The 21,238-nt window shown below is 36.7% G+C and overlaps 4 protein-coding genes across 4 annotated transcripts; 3 read left to right on the top strand and 1 right to left on the bottom strand.

The window, feature by feature from the left end:
- The first annotated feature begins 17 nt into the window (after positions 1-17).
- Positions 18-2,564, top strand: LOC107194609 (DNA ligase 4). The gene is made up of 8 exons (XM_015584253.1): positions 18-258; positions 326-632; positions 711-840; positions 918-1,175; positions 1,252-1,440; positions 1,519-1,827; positions 1,905-2,147; positions 2,220-2,564. Exons 1-8 carry the CDS (start codon positions 69-71, stop codon positions 2,562-2,564), a joined length of 1,971 nt encoding a protein of 656 aa, XP_015439739.1. The 5' UTR covers positions 18-68.
- Positions 2,565-13,515: 10,951 nt separating this feature from the next.
- LOC107194853 (doublesex- and mab-3-related transcription factor 1A-like) lies at positions 13,516-14,729 on the top strand. Its single transcript, XM_015584559.1, has 2 exons — positions 13,516-13,951; positions 14,461-14,729. Exons 1-2 carry the CDS (start codon positions 13,516-13,518, stop codon positions 14,727-14,729), a joined length of 705 nt encoding a protein of 234 aa, XP_015440045.1.
- A 496-nt stretch (positions 14,730-15,225) lies between these two features.
- Positions 15,226-18,759, bottom strand: LOC107194852 (leucine-rich repeat-containing protein 49). Its single transcript, XM_015584558.1, has 7 exons — positions 18,615-18,759; positions 18,326-18,492; positions 17,613-18,251; positions 16,276-17,528; positions 15,842-16,212; positions 15,514-15,753; positions 15,226-15,429 (listed from the first exon to the last, which is right to left on the bottom strand). Exons 1-7 carry the CDS (start codon positions 18,711-18,713, stop codon positions 15,226-15,228), a joined length of 2,973 nt encoding a protein of 990 aa, XP_015440044.1. The 5' UTR covers positions 18,714-18,759.
- Positions 18,760-19,078: 319 nt separating this feature from the next.
- On the top strand, positions 19,079-19,803 carry LOC107194925 (39S ribosomal protein L54, mitochondrial). The gene is made up of 2 exons (XM_015584638.1): positions 19,079-19,169; positions 19,435-19,803. Exons 1-2 carry the CDS (start codon positions 19,079-19,081, stop codon positions 19,728-19,730), a joined length of 387 nt encoding a protein of 128 aa, XP_015440124.1. The 3' UTR covers positions 19,731-19,803.
- The last annotated feature ends 1,435 nt before the right edge of the window (positions 19,804-21,238 follow it).

Consider the following 21,238-nt stretch of genomic DNA (forward strand, 5'->3'; position numbering starts at 1 on the left):
GTGACACACTGTATAATCCTGAGTTGAGATACCATCATAATATCACAGTGTTCTCTCACTTTAAACCCATGTTGTTAGAGAGATGCAGAATTGAAGATACAAATAAACTTTTTGCTAAAGATGAACAGTATTTTGTGCAATGTAAATATGACGGTGAACGTTCTCAGATGCATATGAAAAACGGCAGATATAAATATTTCACAAGACAAGGATATGACATTACAAATTATCCTGGTTATGGTGAAACTAGTTCTTCAGGTATACTTAACGGGTATTATTGTAATTACATTTAAGATTGTGCTTCTAATAAATTTTCTTATTCTAGGCTTTATGAGCAGTGTATTTAGCCGACTTTTAAATCCAGAATGTAAATCCATAATCCTGGATGGTGAATTATTGGGTTGGCATAAAGAGAAGAAATTGCTGGCCTCAAAAGGAATGCGTTTTGACGTTAAAAAACTGTCAGATAATAGCCATCATCAGCCATGCTTTGTCGCATTTGATATAATTATGTACAATGATGTCTTACACGACACTGAACCTTATGAAAAAAGACTGGAAATCTTAAAAGATACATTTAAAGAAGAAGAAGGATCCCTAATGTTGTGTAAATCGATTAAAATTTCTAAAAGGTATAATTTATACTATTTGTATAAAGTGTAATTTACGAATACATTTTATACGCGTAATTTTAATTATTTTGTTAAAAGTGAAGAACTATGCTCATTGTTTAATGAAAGTATGCAGAATAAGGAAGAAGGACTGGTAGTAAAGAAATGTGATGTTAAATATAAACCTAACGCACGAGATGGTTGCGGTTGTTATAAAATAAAAGCAGAGGTACCATTTTCTTTTTTGATATGTGTGTTTGTGTTACGGATTTGTTTCTTCCTTATCTGCAAACTACTATGTTCCAGTTTTCGGATGATCTGGTGGAAGACATAGACTTGATTATTCTCGGTGGATACTACGGAGAAGGAAAGTTCATGGGTTTAATCAACAGCTTTCTAACGGGAGTAGCTTCTCCACCAGACATTCCAGGAGAAAATCCATCGAAGTTTCTGTCTGTTGTATCCGTGAGCAATGGTTTTTCTATGGATACACTGAAGGACCTTTACAAAAAGTTTGAAGGAAAATGGCAAACGGGGTGCCCTGCGCATGTGACTCCACCCAGGGTAAGTTTAGATAACATAAATATTTGCGAATAAAATAACTGTATCCGTGATACCTGAATTTTCACGTTTTTTTTAGCTTGAACCACCAGATAGGTGGATTCGTCCTGAAGATTCCATAATAGTTACAGTACGGGCAAGTGAGATGACAACAAGCAATGATTATCCAACAGGGTATAGTTTAAGATTTCCTAGAGTCATGAGTGTTAGACCTGATAAACCTTGGTATAACGTTTGCACCACTACAGAACTATTATCTTTAGTTAAAGTATGTGTATTCCAATAAATAAATATTAATTACTTTATTTCTATATACACATATACAGGATACTTTATTGTTATTCAGGATACGCGACCAATTCAAAAGCTGACAAAACGAGATGTAGACTACGATGATATAGGAGAAGCTCCTGAAAAAAAAGTACGCAAGATAACGAGGCAACGTTACGACGCGAGGCCAACAAGGCTTAATATTTATGAAAATTTGCCGGTTCCTCTGTCACGACTTTTCGATGGTAAAGAAATTTGCGTGATAAACGGTGACAAAGAGATGCCCAAAGAACACATCGAAAAAATTCTTTTGCAACACAACACGAAAGTTGTTCAGAACCCGTCAAAGGAAAATTACTGTGTTATTGTTGGTAATCCTAAGACGGTACGTACGCCAATTATATTCTGTTACGAAATGGTGGCGGAGACTGAATAAATTTTAAGTGAAATTCAATCGCTTAGGTAAGAGCTATCAGCGTTATAGAAAAGGGAGAATACGATGTGGTAACGTTAGATTGGTTCAAACGTGTCACCAAAGAAGAAAATTGGCCGTCGTTAGAAGACTTTCTACCGTGGGAGTTAATAGCCTGCCGCGAATCAACGAAACGTCGATTAGCAGAACATTATGATGATTATTATGACAATTTTACTGTGGATGCAGACGAAGAAAGTTTAGCACATTCGCTCCAAAAAGCTGAAGAGACGGTATCACTTTTATACACGTTACGCTGCAGTCTTTAGAATAGAATTGACAGTATTATGTAACACCATTTTCAGGCGAAAACGTTAGAGTTTGATCACGCCCAAATGAAGGAGATGGATCAAGAATTATTTGCAGACGGAGTATCACCTTATTCCATATTTAGAGGCATGGTAGGATACTTTCAGACTCCGTCAGATGTATCTAAATTTGAATTTCGTTTTATGGCGGGAACGGTTAAGGACATCATCGATGATTCTGTCACGCACATATTTATCGATACAAACTGTTCGAGTTCGGAATTGGAAAGTTTAATTAATAATAAATCAGACGGGCCTGCAGTAATCGTTCGAAGTGAATGGATTTCCGAATGTTTCAGACAAAGCAAACTTATTCCAGATGAGGACTATGTCATGCAATAAAATAAAATACATAGGTTAATATTATTTCTACTAAGTTATTTGTAAATAAACCGACGAATTAAAGTGCAAAATGTTTGTTCTCTGTCTGTTAAACTGGATCAAGTATACAGTATAATTTCGAAGACTTTCACAAAGGACAGGTTGAAGAGTATAAATGTTACGCTAAGTCTATTTGTAACATGGACACCGAAAATATATAGATTCATTTTGGCTTATATTTTCGTTAAGTGCTAAGAAACTGGGTACTAGGCGGAGTGACAGTTGGACAGTTCGCTCATTTAACATCCCGTTTTGAAATATTTCTTCTCGGTTGAACTCGGCACCCTTGCTGGTCTCGTTTTATTTCATCGGAATGCGTGCAAAATATGAGGCAAGCGGGGGCACAGCTGCGACGTTTCCTTTACAAAGCCCGCCATTCAGTGAGATTCTCGAGCAGATTAAGACGAGAGAGGACTTTCGGGGGGAAAAAAGACATTAGTGGTGCGCGTACACCGGTGTACCGACCAACGTTTTTATTATTCCATTGTCAGATTTGAAGAGCATACGATTTTTCTGTACACACCCTGTTCGAACCGACAAACTGAATGTTACTTCCTGGACTAGAGTTCAAGAACCAGAGTGAAATTAAGTTAAAAGGGACATTGTTAGCATATGTTTCGCGAAGAAAAAATGTTTTCAAAAAATGTGGTCGAACGTTGAAACGCGGTAAAAAGTAGAAAATAAAAATTCTTTTCTATTTTTTAACGCATTTAAAAGTTGATCCACATTTTTTGAAATTTTTTTTTATTTTGTACTTTTGTACAGTGGGCCAATGGTCCAACGTAATATGGTATCCATTATCAGTAGTTACACAGTAACTGTAAAGAAAAACTCAAAGGGAACTACTTCGGCCTATTGGGAAGGCCGTGATCTGTGAATGAATACAATAGTTTATAGCAAACGAAAAAAAATCGGAATTTTTTTGCAAACGGGCCCACCGCGGGAGTATCTTCTACAAGATGCAGAAGGTTTCATCTCAATTAGCCCATTCGTTGTAGAGTAATCGTTGGACATACATAAACAAAATATACACATCGAATTGTATACCTCCTCCTTTTCGAAATCGGTCAAATACAAGAATATTAAAAACGGTACTCCAATAATTATGACTGTTAAATAGAATACACACTTTCACAAAGGTCAATCCATCTGGTAAATTGAATTTCTAATTTTCCACTTCTAAACCGAGATTAACCAAAGTACTCTTATTTCTTCTAGAATACTAATTTCTATCAAAAAATTGTCAAACATTTTATTACATCCCTAAAAAAAAGATCAGCAAAACAACAAGTGCATATCACAATATTAATAAAGGTACATCGTTACAAAATGGAATATACAAATCAACATAGCTTCGGTATTAAAAGCCTTCGTACAAAAAAAGTTCAGTTCGGTCCGCGAACGGGCGCGCGGCTAATCGAACACGAAAATCGCTTTTTCGTCGGGCAAATTGTAGCTGAAACTTCGCGTCGAAGATGTATACCGTGGCTTGGCGTGATGTATGCATAGTGTTAACCGTCGCGGATATCTCGTTAGCGTAAAGGAAGGTTTCGTCCACCCGGCCCCGGAATATAATATATGAATATGACTGACGTCCGTGTCCGCCGACGATTCTACTTATAGACTCTTCACCTACGGACACGACACGTATTAATCGAGTTTCAGATTTTCCAACGGGCGCGCGTCCCCAACGGGCCGCGCGTCATCTCGCTGCACGTCCAATTTATTCACGGAGTTTCACTGCTAACTCGGTACCTGCCAATTACGTCCACTCGTTACTGTTGTTCACTCACGTTGCCACCGTTAAAACGTACAATTTAAACCGTCCACGCTTGAATTCTGCGGTTCATCGACGTACGAAAGAATCCCTTCGAATTATGCTGGATGTTCCCGTCCAAACGAGACCTTAATGGTCCCAGTGGACGTTCTGACGTGTATTCCTATTCATATTTCCCGTGGATTATTTCATAAAAGTGACAAATAGACCATAAATAATATAAAATAATACATACACTTTTATCCTAGTAGATTTTATTGTCTACCGATTGTGGTTCTTGGAATACCTTCACGCTTCTTCCATCTTTTACCGTAAATGGTACCGAGACCAGAAGAAGAAAACTATTCAAGTTATTCTAGATATCAATTGGTGAACTGGAGTATCTTTTCGTGGAGATGCCCACTGAAAGTGTTCAATTTACACTTCCTCGTTTAGACGAATCTCTGTTGTTTCGCATCAATCTGCCCTTACGTACACATCTTACAATTGCATCCTGATAATTGGATCACACGATTCGCGCATGTCTCTTAAGTCGTCGAGGCTGCTAGTTTTCTTCCCCCCGACTTAGTGGTTCCTAATAAGCGTGTTTAGATCCCCACGATACGTGACGATTATGTGTGTACAGCGTTCTCTTCTTCTTCTGTTCGCTGGGTCTCAACTTAAATGGTTTCTTCCTAGATTCCTTAATGATACCCGTTTCTTCCTCGGATATTCTGTTATATTTTCTGAACAAGGTACGAACACCTTCGTTAGTATTGTCCCTTTCGAACGTGTAGCCATCTTTATCGGTCGATTGGGAGTACACCGAAGAAGTCGAGGACGCGCTCGTTCGACAGGAGGACGAAGAAGTCGGTTGTCGTTTCTGCAGAACAGAATGTTGGTACAACACCGTGCAAGAAGGGCACCGTTTCGACGAGGACATATTCGACGAATGGGAATGGCCGTGATAATGTTGGCTGTTCGATGCAGGTTTGTAGGATGGACACCGACAGACGACTCGTTTCCGACGGTCGGAGCTCTCGGTGAATTCGGAAAAACCCGTGGAAGAACTGTTCGCTGGATCCTCGAAAGTCCTAGATTTTACGAATTTCTCCGTGAAAATGCTCCCGGTTGCGTCCTCATTTCTTCGCGGGAACAGACTCGTGTATCTAGGGATGAATCGATTCAAGTAAGTACAAGTAAATCATCGATACTTTCGTTTCGATACCGAGTATGTATTTTTAATATTGATACTTTCGGTTGCGATATATACTTGATATAAAAAAAAAGTACTCATTTCGAATGGAGCGAGTAGTCGAGAAGAAAGCTAATGAATGTGAAAATGATTGTTGTCCAGTTATATTATTTTGTTAATAAATGTTCGTTAATAAATGTTTATTAATAAAATATATCTTCGTTAAAATCAGAGATGGGCAAATTCATTACCTAGAAAAGAGTTTCGAATAACGAATGAAAGATAAAAATTCCAATTTTTGTAACAAAATAATTGTTTAATCACATTAACTATTTAATTATACTGTTCTTATATACTGCAGCTTTTCGCTATGTATTATTCGAATAAACTTTTGCTCAACTCTGGTTAAAATATATTATAATAATAAAAAAGAACTTTGTATTCATTTTCCTTCAATATAAGTAGGTATCGATACTTTTTTTTTTATATAAGTTATGAGTAAAAGTATCGATACCTTGATGGTATCTGGTTTATCCCTACGTATACCTCATGAAACGATTTCCACGAACAAGAGTGAATTTATGGTGGAGCTTGGAATCGATGTTTTTAGTTAACTTCGAATTGTCGGTGCGAGAATGATCGTTCTGCAATTGTAAGCTCGGGTAAAACGTTTTGCTCGGTTGTTCCGAGCTTCTGGGATTGAATTTCGTCCAGGATTCCTTTCTCTGGTGACTCCATTGGGGGCGGCTCCGTCTTCTGAAAGGATAAAACATAAAGTTACATTGATTTTTACAAATAAAATATATCGAAGATGGTATAACTGACTTTGAATCGCAGGAACAATTATTACAAAGATATTTTGACAGTTGTTTCTGATTCATTGTGCTCGTTCGATTAACTTTTTGGCCGGTTGGCCCGAGTTCAACCTCGTTGCGATGGAATTTCTTCTGGGAACCGGATGTCGTGGGATTTCTTATCTCGAAGTTCTTTGAATTATATCTTTTCTTAGTGGAGAATGGCCGCGAAAAATCTTCGAGAATTTCATTATCAATGGTGGAGTCCTGATGGGACTTAATGGTCTCCGATTTAAATTTCAATTTTGATTTGTCGCTTCTGCTGATGTTCAAACAATCCACCGATGTTTTCTTTCGAGTTTTAGGAGCACGTTTTTGCCGTAATTCGCGATAAAGCAGCGAATCCATGCAATTGTCCGATATGATCGTTTCGGTGAAACTGGTCTCGCTTTGCGATTGTTTCCTGTACGCTTTCGAATTGTATTTACATTCATTCGAGTCGATGTTTTTAACCGATTCTACGTCAGACACTGTCGTCGGTTTGGAGTTTCTATTATCATCGCAGAGTTTGTCCATAATTCCGGATTCCACGATATGGTGGGACGAAATCTTTTCTAACTTGCTGTCCAAACATGAGTTTTCTTTGCGTTCCGTTTCAATGTATTCTACAGACGACTGAGTTCTGTTGAAACCAACAAAATTGCATGTGGATTCAATTGACGTTTCCTGTTTTGCATCCACTTCATCTACACGCAATTCTAACGATACTTCGTCCGCACATTTATTGCTCTCCCGTAAAATATCTTCGAAATTTGCTTCCGTTTCAACAGACCTGACGTTTTTCCTTGATTTACCGCAATAACAATTATTTTGTATTTCTTCCTCGTGTTCGTTTACGATTTTCGTGTCTTCCTCCGTTCTGCTTTGAATTTCTGCGCATAATTTCCTACCAATAACATCATCTACATGATTCTGCAGCATTCCATAATTCTCATTTCCAATGCAAAATTTCCAAAAATCGGTGACAGTGTCCTGGGAAACACGCACGCGGACGCAGGACCGTTTTCGTTTCTTTCTCAACAGTTTTTCGGCGCAAACGATTCCACTGCAATGGCGGAAGAGACATTGTCGGCCGGGTCGTTTTTTCCTTACGCTGGTCGTTGAGTCTGCAAGCTGATTCAACGATCGTTTTAACGTTATATCTAACATGTTCGTGAGTACAGTGACACTATACAGGGTGTCCCACCTAACATACGCACCTTCAATATCTCACTTGTTTCCGAAGATACCAAAAAAACTAGAAGGGGACTATTATTTGGTTAGAAGGAGCAAATACTATGACGAGTAACAATTCTTCTCAAGATCATATTGTTCAGAATTTCAAGGTCATTGATGTTTTTTTTAAACGGAACTACATATTTTTATCATCGTAACATAATAGTTGAGATCAAGATCAATCCAATGACCTAAAATAGTGTGACCTTCATGTGACCTTGATTACGAAAAATCGACAAATGTATGAGAGTGAATTTAAATCATAAAATAACTACGATAGAGAGATTAGTGCAAAAATGTATCGAAGTTGGTGGACATCACTTTAAGCATTTATTAAAATAAATTTTCTGCTAAAGCAAGTGAAACCCTAAAGGTGCTCACCGTTAAGTGCGATACCCTGTATTTCCAAGTGTAGTTGATTTTATTGTAAAATGTACCTTGGTCTTTCGATTAGGCAATGCCACATAACATGCGGAATTTTCGAACGATATATCTGCAATCAAAGCGAATCAAGGTGTCATCGATCCGTTTCACGATCGGAGTGCGTCACGATGGCAAGACTTACAGCGATTCGCTGGAGAAGTCGAAATTACCATTGTCATTTTTAAGAGGACATCTTCTTTCCACCGCAAGTGCAGTCTCCGAGATCGCTGGATCGTTCTCGCGGAACCATTCCGTTATTCTCGTGCACCCTGAACAAAGAAAATGATCAACGATTCGTTAATTAACCACATTTCGTTTTTTATCACATAAATAGTGTCATGGAGTCTTAGAGAGTCTTTTTAAATAATTTAACATTAAATAAATTAACGAATCCTCTCAAAGTTACTAATACTCACATGTCCATAGGTTTTCTGCAGCCACAAGCATAAACCTTGGACTGTCTTCTGCAGGAAAAATCATAAAATTCGAGATTTAGTTTACACATATGAAACTGCGAAGAAAATGTGACTTTTTACTCACCCTGCCGCGCATTCGCATCTGCCTGCTCGTCTAAGGTGCAGGAATTAGTACTAAGTATTAGAACTTTTTTGATTACGCCATGCGCAATTACATTGCTGGTCATACGACGCGTGATACTCTTCAGGATTTCGTAGTAACGTATTCAATTTAAATCGAAACGATGAACGTGTGGTTTTTAATTAACCCATTAACAGTTTATCCCGAGTGAGCCTCGGACACTTATCATACACGACGTAATTATTAAAAGGATATGTGCAAAACATGTTCTTTTTTTTCAGATTTTTTATCACGGATAGATGTAGCTTAGTTTTATTGTAGTAAACAAATAAACGACTGTTAATGGGTTTAAAAAAAAGGAAAGAAGAAAAGCAATCGAGAACAGATCCTTTAAGAAATCTCGCACGTATGACCAACGTGACTCACTTTTCTCCTCTGTAACGAATGAAGTCTCTCATTCTTGCTTTGCACAGGCAACTGTACTCTCTGTAATACACGGAACAATCTTTATATTATTGTTCCACGTGTTTTGTTATAAATTGAGATTGGAGGTGACTCACTTCTCTTTAAAGAAAACCGCGTAGACGAAGAGCATCCCTGTGAAGCCCGCGATGAACTTGCCCAAGTACCATGCAAAATTGTTCGTACAGTGGGGCATCGCAGTGCATTCGGTTACTGGTTGTTCACCAGCCTTATAGCTGCAATGAAAACACACAAATGTTAATATAACGAATAAAGAATACGAAACTGTGTGATTAATTAAATTAAAAAGAAAAAATACAAATTTCACCAATAAATGAATTTTTAACCAGTGGTGCGAAAACTTTTGGAATCTGAAACAAGGAATTGAAAAAATCAATATTTAATCATTTGCTTATTTTAATAATTTACCTTACTCGTTCTTATATATAATGTTTATTAACTAGAGCATCCACCCTACAGTATAATATTCCAATCTATAAAATATTATTTTAAATATTGTTGAATTTATACCTCAAACGAACGAAGTAACCGTAAACGATGAATACTTCTAACGTTTTCTTATAGCGAACGGTCGGGTTTGCATGTCGCTTTGACACAACTCGTCAAGATAATTCTCTGAAATTTCTCAGGGGTGGTGCAAGGGGTTAGTTTCGATGTAACGTAGTCGTTGGTCGTGATGCTTCGGGCCCGTATGATTTATCGTTTCAATCTCGTATTATATAACATGTTTGCAACTTCGAAGGCCACGCTCCGAATCTCTTTGCCGGCTCGCATTTGAATGAAGCCGGTTGAGGTCACGCAGCCGCTGTGGGTATTTGAACGGCGACAGATTTCCACCGTGAAACTGTCGGAAGACGGACTTTTAATTAATTTTCGCGTGACCACGGCTCCGGTGGACGCGAACAGCTTTTTTCTGGTCGCGGAACAAATGCAAAGTGCGACGATTTGCAAATGTCAGAGCTGTCCGTTCGCCGCCACCGCCGGGTGTTACGCCGCCTACTTCTGTTACTCAGTCTCTTCCACCCTGAAATTGCCTCACTGCTTGTTAATAAACGTTCATTTATAGATCGGACCGTCTATTAAAAACCATCGAGCTCGATGTATCGTTGAAAAGCTTTTGCAACAATTACGGTACATTCGCGATATCGAAAAAAAAAAAATTAAAGGAACAAAATTAAGTGACTATAAATGACGTTAATCAATTTCATGGATAATCGATGAAAATTAGCAAAGCGAGTCAAACGTTTGACATTGCATAGACACGAATACAGATTTCGTCAAGAAATCATTTATTGGCAATAGTTTAGGGCTATGAAAGTAGAATTTTGAAAATAGGGTAAAGTACTCTTATATATAGAATTGTTTTAAAAAAATCTAGTATCTGCTGGGGTCGTGAAAGACCCTTGTACGCTGATACAGGGTGAATAATGCTAGAGTCATTTTTGCAGGAAATGCCCAACAGAGGGGCCAATTTTAGCCACGGATATTCTTCCGAGGTGCAACATCTCGCCCTCCCACTGGTCACGCATCCTCAGCAGATCCGCCGCTGCCAAACGGCGGAAAGATGTTGAATGACCTGTCAACATATTTGCCGTACTGACAACACCCTCTCGGACGAAGCTGTCTCTCTACCGCGTCGATGAGAAAAAGGGACGGGAGCACACGGAATGACACCCCCTCGTTCCACGCTCATTAGAGCGAATTCCTCGGTACGTTTCACGCGTGCCTACCAGCCGAATGTAAATTTAAACTTCCCTGATCATTCTTCCCTTCGTCGTCTGCCAGGGTGAAAAGAAGAAAAAAATCGTCTGCTAGTCGGTGTCGTCCCTTTTAAAAGAACAGAAATTCATTTGTGGACGATTAATGATTGTCTCGTACATCAAATACGGGAGTGTTAAAAATATAATCGATGAAGCTGGCCGTAACTGAATCTGATCGATTCTACTTTTGGATACAGACTCGAAACAAACTGTTTCTTTTTGTAACGAAACAACTTCTAAAACATGGTAAACTTGTGAAATATAAATGTTTCGATAATCTTCGAAATGGACTCTATGTTTTTCCTTTCCTTTTTTTAGTACCGTCACGGACACAGTTCCTGATGCGAACCAAATTCCTCGTCAGTTTAGTGTATAGATACTATATAATAAGTCTGTTATAATAAAGATTATTTTCCAGAAAAATTACTGAATAATTATTAACTATGTCAAAATTTATATGTAAAATTCGATAGCTCAGAGTGCTCCATTTGCGCTGCTTACTCTAAAAGTTATATTACAATTTATTATTTTCGCACTTTTGTTAATACTAAATGAAAGATAAAATATAGATTTATTCGAATAACACCAATTCTTTTGGATTTAATTAATTTTTCTAGTTATATGTTAAAAAAACTGCGATAGTTAGGTACTATTAAGTGATTAGGAAGTGGGACCGTGATGGTATCCATATCCCAGAAAATTAAAGATCTGTAACTGTACCAATATTTGTTATTGTTCGACATCTTCTGTCAATTTTACCTAAGAAAAATAAAAACATATTTCGCTTATCTTATTCAAGGGGGTAATGGATATACTTATTGGTGCATCCGATACGTGGAATATCAACAACGTCCAAGATCTAAAGGGGATTCGAGGTTCGGATCGTTGTCCGAATTTGCAGAACCGAAAGACATGATATATCATCCGAGTGTCGGTGTACAGTGCAATCTCTAACACCCTTTCCGTTCTATCGGGTACCGCAAAAATAGAAGACGTGAGTTCTCGTTGGACTAACAACGGTACACACCGCCAGCTGCGGCCACATGGCATTCTTTCTGTGATCTTGCTCTAAGAGCTCGTTAATACGATCCTCTCGGATGTTGCCAACGCACAGTTAATATTAGTTTCGAGTATGTTTTCTTAACGTATGAGCGTTCTTTCGGAGGAGGCCGGCCTCTGTCTCTCTTAAGTGCCGCGGCCGCGTTATGTTCTACCCTTGTTTTGCCTGAAAATCTATATACTTCGAAGAGCGTCCGGTTTATGTTACTCTTTCACGGAAACGTCGAAGGGGATCTACGCCGTGGAGATAATTACATTGTCTCTCCTCCGCGGACATCGTTCTTTAAAATGTTTCAAGGGTAGTGTCAGCGTGGAAAGTGTAATTTATCATAACATGGGAAACATTCCAATGACTATAACGATGTACAGTAAATCCTCGACAAGTGTTCGAAGGCGCCTCGGCACTGACAAGGAGAGTTTTCCAAATGCAACGCTGACTTTTTCATGATGTTTAGCACAGTGATAGAGCTTGGAATTCGAAAACCAATGATAATTCTTTAAGACACACTTTAACACTAGAACTACCAACATCAAATAAATATTAAATTACATTGTACAATATAGTAACATTGAGTACAATTTAGTATAATATAGTGTAACGTAAAATGTATTGCAAATTAAAAGCCAACATAAATTGCACCAAAGGAAATATTTTAAATTCAGCAATCGTAAAATAAGAAATCTACAATCCGTCATTTTGACGGGTTTGGTAGTTCTCGTGCTAAGTGTCAGAACAATGCATCTTTTTCGGAGTGCACGGCTAATCAAAACACACAACAAGTCTAAAACTACTCAGAATTTACAAGACTGATTTAGATAACAGATTGGTAAATCATGCGCGATCTTTTTACTGGTACCAGCAAAGCACTTTGCTTCCTTGCGAGGGATCGAGCTCGATGAATCTCGCGCTTTCGCGTAAGACGACTCTCTGTGCGCTGTACACATGTCGGAACCGCCTCCGGATGATCGATACGATTCTGTCACGGGGGGTCGGTAATCAAAGAAATCGCTCGGTTAACGAAGATCTCTGCCGTTCTCTCGAGGGTGATACAACATGACGGTAACAGGAACACCAAGAAGCCACCGGTTGCCCTCGATTGGCTCCTGGTCCACGAGGGTGGCGGCGTCTCGACGCGTTCGGAGCCAATCCCTTGCGTGTTTCTTCTCTAAAAATACATTTCGAATCGGTAGGAGGAGATGAGGAGACACCTCCTTCGTTGCAGCAAAAACATTCATCTAAGTATATAACTCATTCAACGGTGAACAGTGACCGGTTCGTCGAGCAGAGTGCAGGAGGTTAAAGAGCGATTTCGAAGGGTGTGAAATACTACTCGCTGTATACGTAATTACCACTATTTAACATTCCACACGCTGCTTTTGTTTGCTGTTCTGTGTTCTGAAATTTTACAAATTTTGCGATTCCGTGGGGTGACACTGTGTAAAAGGATGGAACGCTACGGCGCGATATTTTACATTACGCTTTTCCGGCTAACTGGAATCGTTAGTAACTAAACCGAGTCGAGTAATTAACAACGGACACTGGAGTAATATTATTTCGAACATTTGTATCCGATTGACAATTTAAGATCTTAAAGAACAGCGCTGTTTGGAGACTTCAAAAGACTCCGAGATGAAGACAGAAAGTGGTAGTTCCGGTCAAGTGAACACCAGTGTGGAGCAACGTTTGAGGAGTCCAAAGTGTGCGAGATGCCGGAACCACGGTGTTATTTCCGGTCTGAAGGGCCACAAGAGGTCCTGCGCGTGGAAGGACTGCCGTTGTCCTTGTTGTTTGCTCGTGGTGGAAAGGCAACGGGTGATGGCAGCGCAGGTCGCTCTCAGAAGACAGCAACAGGCGCAAGGGAATTACTTTGGTAATAATCCAGCGACGGTTTGCCATACGCCCGTAGACGGTTCCGCGTCACCGTATTTATTGAAAGCTGATCAGAGCCCTGTTTGCCGACGAACGAAGAACTTTCAGCGTCATCAGTTGCACTTCACGCAGACCAGCATCAGCGTGACGCAGGGATTTTATGGGTTGAAGACGATCCATGGCTTACCTACAGCGTGTTAGTATTTGTTTAAATAATGAATAGTAAATACATATTTGCAAAAGATAGCAGTGCAAATTAAACAAGATTGTTAATTGAAATATTGTTATATCACTCTAAATTTACATCAAGGTAAAAATAACGGTGATTCACTCTTGTCGGTTTCTAATTATCTCCTTTGCACCAAATTCTGTAATTTAGTAAAGGGTGAAAAATATAGATATACGAAACGCTCTTTTCTATAAGTTCACAGAAAATTGCACAAAAATAATACCTGGCATTAGAGTTCATAAACTTTTTGCTTAACTACAGCAGAAGATTATATTTAATACTCTAACAAAAAAAGAATCTCAATCATTTTCATGTTATTTATGTATCTGTATTAGATTTGCTAAAACATTTAAGAATATAAACTACATAAATGTATACAGAGTGAAACAAAAAGGGGTTCATAACTTCTGGGCTTTTTTTGTTTCACCCTGTATGATATTATATTTTTATGAATTGTGAGTATTTCTTAATTTCAGTTACCGCAGACGCTCCTTTATTGAATGGCTTATCTCATGACCAGCACGAGGCCGAAAATTGCAAGAAACTGCAGTCATTTCCGGCTACATATTCCGGGATTCCGTGGTTCGAAAATGTTCCAGAACCACGGAAGATGAAGAAGAATTTTAATAACTTCACGTCCGCCGTGACGGACCTCGGCAACATTTCGACGGCCACCAGTGGATCTTGTTTGGAGAAGAAATCGACCATTTCGTTCAGCGTGGAATCTATCATCGGAACAAAGTGATATGGAACGACTGATTATTAATCTATAGCTGGAGAATACATTTCGATATTGTAAATAATACTCACCTTTACGATTTATTTAAACTTATTAACTTGTGGAATAAACAAAAATATAATTAATTTTTTTAAGATTTTTTTAGAGTATCCAGCGTTCTTATACAATTCCACGTCACATGTAAATTAGAGAGTCATTAATGTGATTACGTATATTTCGAATGCATTATTGTACATTAACATCGTGATAAACTGATCTATTGCATAATCGAGAATATAGTTGTATAAAAACTGAAGCATTACGCTTTGTCGTTGTGAACACTTTAAACGTGTTATAAATATTTAAGTAACAAATATACAGTTTACATATAATATCCTATAGTCTGTGTAACAAATGAACTAAATAAACGTGAACACATACATAAGGAACGTATGTTTTAAATTTGTATGACCTCGTACTATATTAATTAATGTTAACTAATAAAATAAACTGTAAAGAGGCCTCATTTGTCATTTTTAAGTGTCTCGCTACAGCGTTTCATGTACGTGTCCATTTCAGAAAAATCCGATAAAGTAGTGTGAATTATTTCGCACAAAATACGGGGCCATTTATTTTCAAGTAATTGCAACTTTTGTACTGCGTCTATAGTGAGATTGATCAGGCCTAACACATGCACTTTTCCTCTATGTCTCCAGATAAGATCCTCCTATAATTAAAACACAGAATTCTGTGAGAAAAAGACGAGTCTGCTATTACCGTAATACAGAAAATTGTATTTTTGTTCCCTCGCCTGTGTTATGCATCCTTTCCTCCATTGCAACGCCTCCTTCGCGACAACACTTCTGAGGGCTGGATCACTGTTCAGTAAAAATTGTTTGGCAGTAATTTGTTCTCCATTTTGTCTTTGCACTTTCTCTAAGTGGAGTCTTTGTAATAGAGGCTGTAACAATGATTCTGGCAGTGAACACATCACAATGTCAACAAGACCAGCATACTCTTTATTTGCCATTTCAATTTCTTCGTTTGTGATCTAAGGGTAACATTTAATTAAATTAGTGAACACTTTCCAGTAATGGTAGTTCTTTATTTCACTTCTTATAAAGTAAAAAATTGTTTACTTCCTTCCCATTGATGATTTTCAGTCCCCAATGAGCTAAACGAAATATAGCATACACTTTCCAATCCTTCGATATAATCGGATTCCCGATTTCTATCTGAATGCTGGTTAATCCCTGTACTTCAGCTAAAGCATTGAGTTGTCCAAGATAACTAATGTTAGTTTCTTTAAACGTAAAGTGTTCTATGTTTGGAAATCTATTTTTTACTTTACACAAAACTTTGGCCACATCATTGAACTGTACATAATTAAACTTAACGACATTAACATCTTGAGCCTTCGAACAGTCCCATGGTTTATCAATAAAACGTAATGCACCTTGGCCATAAACATTCAAACAACGACCAACTATTTCTATTAAATAATCTCCTCCTGTGAACAATTGATAGTATATGTTAATGGAATTACTACTGCTAATGTGTTGTCAATGTATACCTTGTTCTCTCTCCTTTGGTAGGTTTTGCATCGGAGGTGGACTTGGTGGTGTTGAAGCTCTATATTTAGCTCTAGCAGTTGCAGCTCTATTACTTTTGTAACTTACTATTTTCTTTACCTGAGCACTCTTTATTCTATTTTTATCTTTTTCTGAATTCTTACATTTTAATAATACATTCTTAGTAGCAGACGATATGCTGGAATCACTGAGTACAGACTTACAGCTGTCCACGCTATTAGTTTTCGAACTTAATGAGAAATAGCCAGAGGAACCAACGCTTGATTTCGATTGGCAATCGCTTGTGCCATGCTGATCATGAAGTTTCACATTTTGAGATACTTTTTCCAAATTCTCATCACCATTTAATATTTCAGTAGATTCCAAAATTGTATAATTTTTATTTCCTTTTTCTTCATGAATGGCAGTCGAAATAGAAGAAACATTTATAGAACTAAATATTTTCTTATCAAATTTATTAGCATCACGAGGAGACATATAATTGTTAATAAGATGAGATTTCAAACAACTCTTTAGGTTCTCATGACTCTCTGAACTTTCTGAGTCACTGTTTGACTCACTGTCAGCATCACTACTAATCTTTGCTTTTGTTGAGCTCTTATTACCCCTACCTGCTTTTTCGTCAAATTTATTATTAATTAGATTATCTACAATAGAGCCCAAAATAGGGGGGAGTTTGAACTCTAAAGGATATGTTTTAGTTGTGTCTTTTAATCTAAATAAATTATCAGTAGAATTACTCCGTTTCTTAATGTTTATCTTTGTTGCTTCTATGTTTTCATTTATTGAAGTCAAACTTCCAAAACCCTTTGACTTTACTTTTTCTAAACTCTTAGGCTTTAATGTATTAAATTTATTTGACTTTTGAACTTGCATCAAACCAATATTATTGTTTCGAATATTGTTTCCATTGTTATCTGCAGAGGACTTAGAATGACATCTAAGAAGTTCCCAATTTATTTTAGCATTTGATATAACTTCTTCTCTTCGAACATTCATACAAACTTGTGCACTAAGGCTTAAGAAAGTTGAATTACTTTGTTCCTTAGTTGTCTTCCAAGCCATAGCAGATCTTCGAATTTGTTCAGTGACTGGCATGGTAGATAAAAATTGTAAATTTGGTAAATATGACACAAGAAATGACACATAATCTCCATTCAGAGTTACAGGATTTCCATCAATTGTCACTTCCCTAAGTTGCAATGCTTTTGCTAAACTTCCTAAATCTTCAATTCTAAAATGGAATAGAATAGAAAAGTAGTATATAATTCGTACTTTTGTATTTCATGTCAGCAAGAAAAGGTTACTGAATACTTACTTTTGAATGTCATTATTACTTAAATATAATTTTTGTAATTGTGGTGTTTCACCAAAGCCTAATAATTTCTTGATTTTATTACGTCTGAGATTTAACTCCTTAAGTGATGCTAAACCTTGAAAATCATGGTAGCCTATTGCTTTAATATTATTTCCAGCTAAATTAAGTACTTTCAGAGATGCCAAAGTTTCTAAGTCTGATACTTGTAGAATTTGATTTCCATGAAGGTCTAAAACTTCTAATTTAGAAAGCTGCTTTAGACCTTCAACCCTTCTTATTCTATTCTTCCCAATTAATAACACTCTCAGATTTTCTAACACTTCGAAATTACAAATTTTCTCAATCTGATTATCATATAAATCAAGAAATACTAATTTTGTTAATTGAGAGAAATTGCAGTTCTCTATCTTTGTGAGAAGATTATGTTGGAGAGATAATAGACGCAAACGTGGTTCTCCAACTATATTTGGGAATGTAGTGAGACCTCTTCTATCAAGACATATCCTGTCAGGACTTTTTTCTTTTTCTGTAACTGTTCTTGTTGCAACCATAGTCTTCCCTTCGCTTGTCCATTGCAGTGTAACTGCATTAGAACTCTCAACTTTGGCATTGTCTGTGTTAAATGCAGAATCTCCTGGACTATATATAAAATTTTAAAAGAATTGTGTCATTTAATTATTACATATGCATATATTTGCATATTTTATTTGTACCTAAATGAGTTATAACAGCGTTTGGATAATTTTGGTGGTATAGGTGCTCCAGGTAAAATTGGTAAGGCAGGTGCAATGGTCAGGAATTGAGTATTTTGCTGAACATTTGCCTTAGTCTCTGTAGACTTTCCTTTTATGCCTCTTATGTCAAAGTTTAATGTTTTTATCTATTGACATTATTTACGTTATTACTTATTATATAGAAAGTAAGAATAATATGAAGACAGTGTATTTCATATAATAAATACTAGGTGCGATTATCTATAATCTATAGAAAAATTGAACCTACCCGTGTAGCTCTATCGTTGCTTATTGGCATTACATAACCGAAACATACAAATATAATTAATATATTATGCCACAAATTTAAGAGTCTAATCTCAATCATTTAAAAGATATTGATACATAATGGACGTTAAATTTTTGGTTAAATCGTGATTAAATAAAGGCTAATGCAGGATGAACTTTATTGTTTGTCATTGCGCATATGGCTCTATGCTGTTGTCAACGTTTGAATCTACCGCTGCCTCATTATAACCATAATTTTACGGAATAAGTTCTAAATATAATTTATAACGACTGATTCTTATAATATGTAAACAAAATATGTGTCAAAACTACTATTATTTTGTTGTAAGATTATACATCTAATACCCAATAAAAATAATATACATATCTACGCTCTATGTAAGGATACATTGGTTTTTGTATTCATCAACACATGAACCTGTCTGCTAAGGACAATTGAAGACTATGTCCTTTCTTTCTGCTTTACGGTTATTTCAGTTTAAGGAAACTTTTATTATTCCTGTACAATATGCAATACAAGTAAAAAACTATGCAGGTAAAAATATTTTGTTTACACCATTTAGTTATTATAGAATAACAAGGTTCATCTTATAAAAGTAGAGGTTATATTATTCTCAATACATGTCTTCATTATTTCCAACGTGTAAATGAATAGTTTTGTTTCAATTTGTTCAGTGTCTAATTCTTTATTTTTTTCCGTAAATGATTGTATTAAGTTAAAGGTAAAACAAAAAGTATTGTACATTATTATATTTTTTCAAAAAGGACTTTAATACAGAACCTTTTTTGTTGAACTGTAGTACTGCCTTCTAAAAAGGCTGCCAAATCTAAACAGATCAAGATTGAAAAGGTAAAAATTCCTGTTGAAAAAGATGTTAATAAATTACTAAATTATGTGTGTGGATCAAACATTTATACTGAAGGAGAAGATATAAAACTGAAGCCGGATAATGAGTACCCTGACTGGATATGGGAGATTAGAACTGAACCACTACAGTTATCAGAGTTGGATCCAGATACAAAACAATATTGGAGGTTCGTACGAAGGGACAACTTGAAAAGGAATAATGCAATGAAAAAATACCGACGTCCGTAAAATTTCTATACATTAATTACTGCAGCCACATCTGAAGTCAGTTTTATTCTGTTCTTCGCCATGAACTCTTCATTTTTACTTATTGTTATATTATACAGTAAATTTTGTTAAAAATATAATTAGAAAACTATGTAAAAATTGTATGAATAAAACTGTATTTACAAATACATCCTATATATTTATTGATTTATACATATACATGCATTCAATTATTGGTATCATATGTGCTGATTATTATGAAAGCGGTGTAAGTCATGTACTTCTCGTTTCGAAAATTTTTTTATAATATTGAAATATAAATTAATGTAACATAAAATAAAAGACTTCAATTTTTTTGGTTTTTTCACTTACACCGCATCCATAATTGGCAGCAAGTTGGCAGCAAATTGACTTGCAGACTCTGTTCCGGTGTTGCCCTTAGTTTGATACAGGTCATGTTGCAAGACTTTCTGCAATATTTGCTTTACCATTTTGTCAGCTAGCGTTGCCTGTAAAACGCAAGCCAAATGCAGAGACAGATGGCTATGGTTTTTTAGACAACTTTTGTCATTTGCTGGCAGTATGCTCGAAACATGTACTCAACTGGTTATCAGGGTACATTCAACGATGTCTCTTGCAACATAAAAATACCATTCTTCAGTGTCACTGATGTACTTGGAAGTGTATCATTTATTGTCATTATCTGTATCCGATAAACAGGTTCGCGATGAATCAGTGGATTTAGTAGAAAAGAACTCGTCAAGCAGAATTCTGCCTTAGTAAGTTCACGGATACGCGGATGAAGTGGAACTTCGAATTTTCTGACAGGTATGTAACGTGTACCATAAATACAACTTTTTAGTTTTTTCGAAAAGCGGAATAAATGTTACAACGGTAAGTTTTAAAATAACACTCATCGTGTCTTACACTAACAGAAATTCTGTTATATTATTTTAGATTTCCAAAGTTTGCGCGTTTCTTATTAGGGGATCATGTCTGGAAATCTTGTGTACTTACGACGTAACACACAAACACGTACCCAACAATCAGCTTTGTGCTACATGTAGAGCAAGATCGTTGATTATCTATAGCGGAATATATGTAAATTTTATTTGGCCTAGCTTCGCTATAGACCTTCGATTCGCGGGGAATCGTGGCTTGTTCCGCCTCTTCGAGTACACCTGTGACAATCAAACAACCGAAAAAAAGTATCGAAAATGCAAACACGGCTGTTGCTGGTTAATTTCCGTTGCGTAAACGGAATATTACTTTTTCATTGTGAAGGTTTGACGTAATATCTTACTTGATCGGTTCCAAAAATGAGTAATCTAATCTGATCCTAAATTATATAGTAGCTAATGCTTTCGTCGAGGAGGGGACTAGATTCAGAACTTACCAGGTGGATTAATTTCAGTTATATTGGATTAATTATGTTAAATAATTCACGACGTTTCTATAGAAAGTACGATGCAGAACATGTGTGCGTTTAGATTGTATCGCTGATAAAGTCCTATTTTTATTAGCACGGG

This window comes from Dufourea novaeangliae, unplaced genomic scaffold (assembly GCF_001272555.1).
Source record: "Dufourea novaeangliae isolate 0120121106 unplaced genomic scaffold, ASM127255v1 scaffold8, whole genome shotgun sequence".
Lineage (NCBI taxonomy): Eukaryota > Metazoa > Arthropoda > Insecta > Hymenoptera > Halictidae > Dufourea > Dufourea novaeangliae.

Coding starts and splice junctions, on each gene's coding strand:
- LOC107194609 (XM_015584253.1), top strand. CDS start 69: ATGTTGTTAGAGAGATGCAGAATTGAAGATACAAATAAACTTTTTGCT. Junction 633..710: donor TCGATTAAAATTTCTAAAAG/GTATAATTTATA, acceptor TTTTGTTAAAAG/TGAAGAACTATGCTCATTGT. Junction 1,176..1,251: donor CGCATGTGACTCCACCCAGG/GTAAGTTTAGAT, acceptor CGTTTTTTTTAG/CTTGAACCACCAGATAGGTG.
- LOC107194853 (XM_015584559.1), top strand. CDS start 13,516: ATGAAGACAGAAAGTGGTAGTTCCGGTCAAGTGAACACCAGTGTGGAG. Junction 13,952..14,460: donor CCATGGCTTACCTACAGCGT/GTTAGTATTTGT, acceptor TCTTAATTTCAG/TTACCGCAGACGCTCCTTTA.
- LOC107194852 (XM_015584558.1), bottom strand. CDS start 18,713: ATGATTGAGATTAGACTCTTAAATTTGTGGCATAATATATTAATTATA. Junction 16,213..16,275: donor ACCAAAGGAGAGAGAACAAG/GTATACATTGAC, acceptor AATTGTTCACAG/GAGGAGATTATTTAATAGAA. Junction 15,754..15,841: donor AAATCATCAATGGGAAGGAA/GTAAACAATTTT, acceptor TGTTACCCTTAG/ATCACAAACGAAGAAATTGA.
- LOC107194925 (XM_015584638.1), top strand. CDS start 19,079: ATGTCCTTTCTTTCTGCTTTACGGTTATTTCAGTTTAAGGAAACTTTT. Junction 19,170..19,434: donor ACAAGTAAAAAACTATGCAG/GTAAAAATATTT, acceptor GTTGAACTGTAG/TACTGCCTTCTAAAAAGGCT.